At 41.6% G+C, this 7500-nt stretch overlaps 1 protein-coding gene across 11 annotated transcripts in view; it reads left to right on the forward strand.

The window, feature by feature from the left end:
* EBF3 (EBF transcription factor 3) overlaps positions 1-7500 on the forward strand; it is a 120464-nt gene that overhangs the window by 74574 nt on the left and 38390 nt on the right. For 6 of the 11 annotated variants that reach the window (XM_086616966.1, XM_086616967.1, XM_086616968.1 and 3 more), the window contains exons 7-8: positions 2301-2382; positions 5390-5534. In XM_086616966.1, the coding sequence (XP_086473092.1) occupies positions 2301-2382; positions 5390-5534 (227 nt within the window). The remainder of the gene's footprint in view (positions 1-2300; positions 2383-5389; positions 5535-7500) is intronic. The other 5 variants (XM_086616970.1, XM_086616975.1, XM_086616971.1 and 2 more) reach the window with 1 other exon arrangement.

Here is a 7500-nt window from a genome sequence, read left to right on the forward strand (position 1 = left end):
TGAAGAAGTAGCGGCTCCAGTTGATGTTTAGTGAAAGGGTGCTTAATGACCCTATTTTTTGACAGGATGTGAGCTCTCTGTTCAGAAACAATTCATCACAAATGCTTCACGTTAAAAACAATCCAGGAGGAGCGATACTTAGCATTCCTCGTGCACAATTCATTGGAGAATTTCAGAGCAATTTACAAACATTAGCTCAATAAGCCTCACAACACCCATTTGACATCAGCAAAAAAAATAGATAAGATACTCCTCTTCAGCCTGGCTTTGGCACTAAGCTGTAAAGCTGGAGGCTCTCCCTTGCTCATGACTCTCCAGCACCTGGTTGTCCCTTACTGGCATGGACATCAACTGGTCCTTCCACGCCATCGCAGTCTGTGCAGTGGCAGGTGTGCAAAAAAGAAGAGATATGACAGAAATGCCATTAAATTTAGGCTCCAGTCAGTTGATCTGGAGATCATAAGTATCTTAGAAACCCCAGAAAAAAAAAGGCAGATGAAATTAGGATGGAGATGTGGCTAACAAAGACGTGGTTCCGTGGAGCAGCAGCTGGTAGTGTCCCTGCAACAGTGTCCAGAAAACCTGAGTTCAAGTGAGCATCCAAGCTAGGAGATCACATCAACCACGGCAGAAATCCAGCTCTTTTTCGGCCTGACAGCTGAAACCTCTTTACGCGTTTCGGGATGGGAAGTTTTAGAGAAATGTGTTTTTAGCTCAACCGGCAGCATCGATTTATTTACGCACAGTTTCAGGAAACCTAGTTGTTTCCCTCCTGCTTCTCTGATATAAGAGATTACTCTTTCAGCATTGGCATCCCGTGTTAATATTAGGATCCTGCTCATGCTTTACCTGAAAAGGGAGACCGGTGATTAAAAACATCAGTTTGCGATGTGAGGATACTCCCATAATGCTCCTGTCTCACCCTCAAAGCTCCACAGCAGCGAGCGCGATGCGGAGCAGCCACCGTTGTGCTTTCTGTGGGCTGCGGCTGGGCCGTGTTGGGGGCTGAAGAAGGGAAGAGGGGCCTGGCTTACCTCCTGCCAGGAACACTGTTGGCACACGGAAGCTTCCGTGAGGTGTATACAGCCAGAAGGGTCACGGTCACTTATAAAGATTGACGTGAATAAATGTTATTCATGTTCTAAATGTAAAAGCTCTGCCTAACCTCGCTATGCAGCGTGTATGAATTTGGGCAGCACCAGCTGCTGGATGGGCGCATCGGAGAAACTCTGGGTGAGCAGAAAGTCCTGAGCCTTGCATGTCATTAGCTGTCAGTGATTAGCCAAAAACCAGGCTTATAGAACCATTTTTTAACTACAAAACATGAAAATAATAGCTCCCTAAAGAAAGGAGGCAGCGTTAGGCTGTGACCATCCTCCTGTGCGAGGGCAGGATGGTGAGGGTCCCCCATCTTGCCTAGCCTGCAGGGTGGAGACATCCCGTGTTGGCTCGCTCCTCCGGTGTGGGAGGGTGGCATAAAGGAGTTTACATCTTTCCAAGCTTTTCCCCTTCTCCTGTAAGTGCTTGCTGCGTTCCCAGGAGCCAGAGCTGCTACAAAAGCGGTTTATGGGGAGATACCTAGATGATAAGGGTTAGTCCTAAATAATTGCTGGTTGCCGCTCAGCAAAAATAAGCTGGATTTCCATCCCCGGATAGAGTGACTCCTCACAGTTAAAGGCTGGCAAAGGTTGAAGGGGTCATAAGACAGGGCCTAATTTGCCATGTTCCTTTCCTTTCAAAAACAATGAGGGAACTGGGGCTTTGCCGGTGGGCAGATCCCGCCTGGATCTCCCTGGAGTCAGCAGGAGTTGGATGGAGTCCCTTTGAATAGCGAGAGTTTCCAAACCGGAGGCAAAGCCAAGTGTTTTTCAGAAGATTGATCATTCATTACCTTGGAATTTTTCGACGTAGAGGTCATTACTGCTAATATAAGTTGTGAAAAAATAAAACGTATTAAAAAAATAGAGACAAATTCTCATCTGGTGTAAGTCATTGCCTTTGAAGTCAATGAGTCATTGAAATCAACTTTCCCACACCAAGCTAAGGATATGGCCTGGAGTCAATACATTTGTAGTAGTTGAAAAATTAAAAATATAAATTTGCCTTTCCCTGGCAATAATGTTCTGTTTACGACAGAGACCTTATGCTTTAAAATAAGTTCATTAACTAATAGGAAAGTAATATTTCACTACCAGTATTCTTTTGGGTATAACTATTTATGATTAAATTTTATTAAACTTTTTTAAAATTGGATTTACATTTTGATGAATCTAATAGATTTCAATTTTGTATTTTTATAGATTCTTTCTAAAGTTTTTCCTCAAGTGCAATCAGAACTGTTTGAAGAATGCAGGCAACCCACGAGACATGCGAAGATTCCAGGTACAGATGCCTCTTAAAAGAATAAACGATATATAAAAGACTTACTCACATCCTCATCTTGAGCTTTTTTAATGAAAAAACAGTCTCAGTGCTTCTGCTCAGGGTAGTTCTAATGCTGTGTACCTTAAAAAAAAAATAAATGCTGTCAGTATTTTACATTTCCCCCACTCATTTAAATGCTGGTTCTTGGGACTTGCTGAGTTCTGCAGTGGGCTGTAACGGATCAATGCTGGAGCAAGCGGGTCTCTCCTCGGAAAGTATTTCCATAGTTTTCCTTCGTACTAACACCTTGCGTTGTAGCGTGGCGTGTGCTCAGACCTGCAGAGGTTTTACATACGTAGACCGAGTAGCGTAATCTTACTAACAGACATGGCCGCAGAGCGCAGCGAGGTTTGGATCTCACGCAGGGGTTTTTCACGTTCAGCTTGTAAATCCAAGAGTGGTGGTCCAACCCACGTATTTCTATTCCAATTGTGTTAGAAAACGCTTAATACTTCACTTTCTCCTTACAGCTTTTGAAATATCCTGTGGTGAATCATAACACTACAGAGAGGCAGCTGACGTGACGGACAAATGATTTCCTCCGTTATTCGGGGTCATTTGAAATGCTTGCTAGGAAATATGTGCTTTTTGTTTCAAAACATTTCACAATGATTCATATTTGAGACTAATAATAAACTGGTATTGAGATGTTCAAAACTTTCTCGTTTTTGAGAAGAATAACTTGTGGTTAAACTTGATAGCAAAACATGTGACATCTGTTTTCATGCACAGCCAACCAACCGGTGAAGCCAGCACCCTTGAGCCAGCCAACAGAAAAGATCTGTAGCTGGAAAAAATATTCCTTCAAAACAATTGAGCCAAGCTTCCATTTTTCATGCATCTCAGCTTCACGTGGCATTGGTGATATTGATCCATCTGAACAGAACAGAAGGTCAAACCTGGAATGAGTGGAAATGTCCTCTTTGTCTCACCGATGACTAAATGAAGCATCAGTCATGAGTGATCTTGTGGTCGGCAATGGAGCCAGTAGGCACTAGAAAGACTTTCCTGGGTCTCTTTAGCTAATCTCCCTGCCTCTCAGAAGGTTTAACTGGACTTAACAGTATGTCAGATCTTGAACAATATTTTTAACTGGTTTCACTGTCTCAGCACCTTCCTTTAGGTGCACCGCAGGAATAAGCCGATATAACAAAGCATAGCATGTCTACTTTCTTTTGCTGAACTACAGTATTTTCCCTTGGTGACTGACCTATATATACATGACAGAACAAAAATAGTTGTCATTTTTATATACACCTTTCTCTGTCTTTTTAATATACCGTGCTCTAGGAACCAAATCCAGACATCTTTGCTGAAAATCACGCTTGTGTGTTTTGATATATTTCTTAAAGTCTGCGAATCTCATTAAAAGTGAAAGCAGATAGCCCAGTGGCCTGGCAGCAGCTCTGCGGCCGAGGTGAGTGTGCAACCTCAGCGCTCTCCAAAGTGGATGTTGACAAGAGTGAAGGTGTCCACTTCTGGGAGGACAAAGATAGGGAAGCAGAGCAGCCTGGCAGAGAACTGCCCTCGGGCTGTTCTAAAGGGTACCGCAGATGGCTGTCTCAAAGGAGGCAGGATACACAGAAAAGGTGCTGTGATAGCTGAAAGCTAATTATGGGTTGTGAATAAGAAACAGGATCAGAGGTGATCCAAAACATAGAAGCAGACAAGAATTTCCTTCTGATGCCTCGGACCAGCTCTGCGCAAAAGGAGGCTAGTTTTTCCCCTTCGATTTTTGTTCGTTGTGTGTTTGGGTAAAGGAGCTGGTGTGAGGACCCTGGTGATCATTTTTGTTATTCCCAAAAGTAAAATAAACGGAAGAGGAAAGCTAAAATGTGTACTGGCTTTTGCCGCCGTCACCGCTGTGGCTGGTAAGGCCTAACTTAGCCATTGGCTTCGAGGACTCTACTAACGTTGAACTGCAAAGAAACTGCCGCAGTGATGTGATTACTCCGCTTAGAAAACCTGGAAGCCATGCCACAGGGCCCGTGCTGGAGTATTTAAATGAGATGTAAACATCTATCCGGATAATAGCGATCGACCCGTGAAGCCGCGTTCCACACAAACCCAGGCGCATCTCACGGTTTCCTCTTTGGCTTGTGTTCAAGCGGTACCGTTTCCGGAAGGAGTTTCACAACTCCATTGTGTAGGTGTTTTTATCGGGAAGGTTGTGCGTTTTGCATATGCTCCTTTTCCATTTTCTACTGAGAAGCAGCTGGAAGCCAAAGAAGGCCCTATCCATCATCTCTTCTATGGCCGGACTCTGAACCTGGACACAAGAATAGGAGCCTTTCACTCAAAAATAAAGGAGGAAATTCCATTGACATACCAGGGTCAATCACCATCCAAATGAACTTGAGAAGGGATACTTTTCATGGATTGAAAACACTTTCACTATTCATATTCAACTCGGTCTTTTCAGATGCAAAAAAGTTCATTATCAGACATTAAATGTAATTGTAAAACTGACCTGGAGATCATTTACTGAAGAAAAAAATGGGGAGTTACGATGGTTCCTGATTTATTAAGCTTTTTTTTTATTTGGAATCCTCACAACCCTTCATTTGAAGCCAGTCTCAAGTGAACAAATTTTAATTAGATAAACTATCTAATCAATATATCAACAGATCAATCAAAACAGCAGCTTTTAAAATGAGTGGCTAGAGGGGTGTTTCTGAAACTAATGGCTAGAAGAATATTTTCCTGAATTGAATTCATTTGTTAGCATAATAGGAGATTAAACTCTAATTAGTGTAGCGGGTTCTGAAGAAAACAATTGTGAGTTAAAAATCACCAGTGTTAGCCCCATCAACAAAGATGTATTCAGAGTTGTCGTTCACTTCCTTTAAAGCCAAGAGTCGCAGGCTGTGATGTTGTCGTGTCTCGAAAGAAGGTCTGGTTCTGTATCTACGTCCGTGAAAAGACGCAGGATTTTTTAAATTTGGGGTTTTGTTTTCTTTTCCAGGTTGTTGTATCAACAACAGTCAATGTGGATGGCCACGTGCTGGCTGTCTCAGACAACATGTTTGTACACAACAATTCCAAACACGGGAGGCGGGCTCGCCGCCTTGACCCCTCAGAAGGTACGGCCCCTTCTTATCTGGAAAATGGTAGGCACACATTTACATGTCTTTTTTTTTATTTGCAATGCCTTTTTTTTTTTTTTTTTCCCCCCCACCATACTTTATGTTGATACACTACTACATTTACTTTTACATAATTTCTTCTCTCATCCATCAAAGCACCCATTAAAAAAGTCCATTAGTATTTCTCAGCCCTTGTCAACCAGAATACGGTCGCTTCTGAATTTGCTTCTGACTTCTTTCTTTATTTAATACTTACAGTTTTGCAGTCACAACCAATTTTTCATCTTTTTCTATTTTTTTTTTTTTTCAGTCTTGTTTTGCTTGCAGCTTTTTCTTGCTATTTAATTTGACTTGATTTTATTTTGGCTTGTCATATTCCTTGATCCAGAGGTACAGTCTCAGGTTATGTATGCAAGTTTAAGTGGATGGTAAAAACATGACCGAATCTGTAAAGAATTTACTGTGAGGTCAATTTCCTGTGGCTGGGCCTTACTGCAGATTACGGCAGGAGGGGGTTTGTATGAGAAAAACAGCACAAAATGTTTTTCTTCAGACTGACTCAATGTGATTGACTTCTTGCCTGAACTGCTAAAAGAAGATAGTCTGAGATGAAGAGGAGAATGGAAAGTGTCTCTGAAAATCCAGAATTGTGAAATACTATCTGGAGCCCATCAGCTTCCGAATCGCTCGCACACAATTTCAGCTGCACTCCTACACGTCCACATATGTATTTATTCCCCCACAAAGCCCAAAATGGTCATTTAGATGTAAATATCACTGTTTGCACTGTAAAATACACTGGTGTAAAGATACAAGATGACTCTCAGGTAACCTGTTTTTTTAATACGAATAGAACAGAATAGAATAGAATAGAATAGAATAGAATAGAATAGAATAGAATAGAATAGAATAGAATAGAATAGAATAGAACGGAATGGAATGGAATGGAATGGAATGGAATATTTTCACTTGAAAGGGACCTGCAGTGATCTTTAGTCCAACTATAGACCAAAACTTAAATGTATAGGGGTCAAATACATCTTCAGTTCTTAGAGAGTTAGAATTCTCGAAACCACAGTGACTCCACCGATGGTTGGCACCAGTTTCCATGGGACCCTTTTTGCGAGTTGTTACTAACGTATCGACAGGATCATGGCTTTTTACACTAATAACATTAATTAAAGTAATAACAGAATACTAAGCTGCTAATACAATCATTGTCATTTTACGTTTCAAGCAGTATTTACCAATGGGCACACAGAGAAGGGAGTGAGGCAAGCCACAATTATCAGAAGGAAATGCGATCTAGACATCAAAAAATGGAAAACCATTTACAGATCTGCTGCAGTCCGCACACACAAAACTAATTTGTTTTTCTGCATTAATAACTAAGGTATAAGAGAACAAAAATATAATAATTAAAGGTCGCCCTGAGCACCAGAGTCATTATGGTCTATGACGTATTGTTTATCTCTTTCATATGCACCGAAAGTAGGTGTGTGTTTTGCCTAGCAACCGTCACTAATGAGGTTCACAATTAAGAAGGCTGAATCCTCTCCCCTAGTCCTCTCCTTCCCCAGAGAGCGAGAACTAGCAACATTATAGGTTCAAGTAAGCACGCTCAGCCCTGTGGTGTTAGGTTTTAGTCTAGGTCCAAATTCAGCCTCTTCTAATGAGCCATTATGATCTTAGCAAAATACAAGTATTTATTTTTGTAAGCTGCACGAACAGAATTTGACTCTGAGCAGAAAATATCGCTTAGAAAAATAAAGGCCACTTTTACGCGCTACGGAAAATCTACACGAGTGTCGCTAACCAGTAGCTGCCTTTTTGCGATACGGTGATTGATTCGCTTTATATGAACGTGAAAAATAGAGCGCCAAATCCTCTGTGCCTAACCTCCCATAAACGCTCAGTCAAGGAAGCTGCACCGTCGCAAATGAATGTGAAAATCTCCACGCTGCTTCCTAAAGTCCTACTTCTAATAACG

This window comes from Tauraco erythrolophus, chromosome 9 (genome assembly GCF_009769465.1).
Source record: "Tauraco erythrolophus isolate bTauEry1 chromosome 9, bTauEry1.pri, whole genome shotgun sequence".
NCBI lineage: Eukaryota > Metazoa > Chordata > Aves > Musophagiformes > Musophagidae > Tauraco > Tauraco erythrolophus.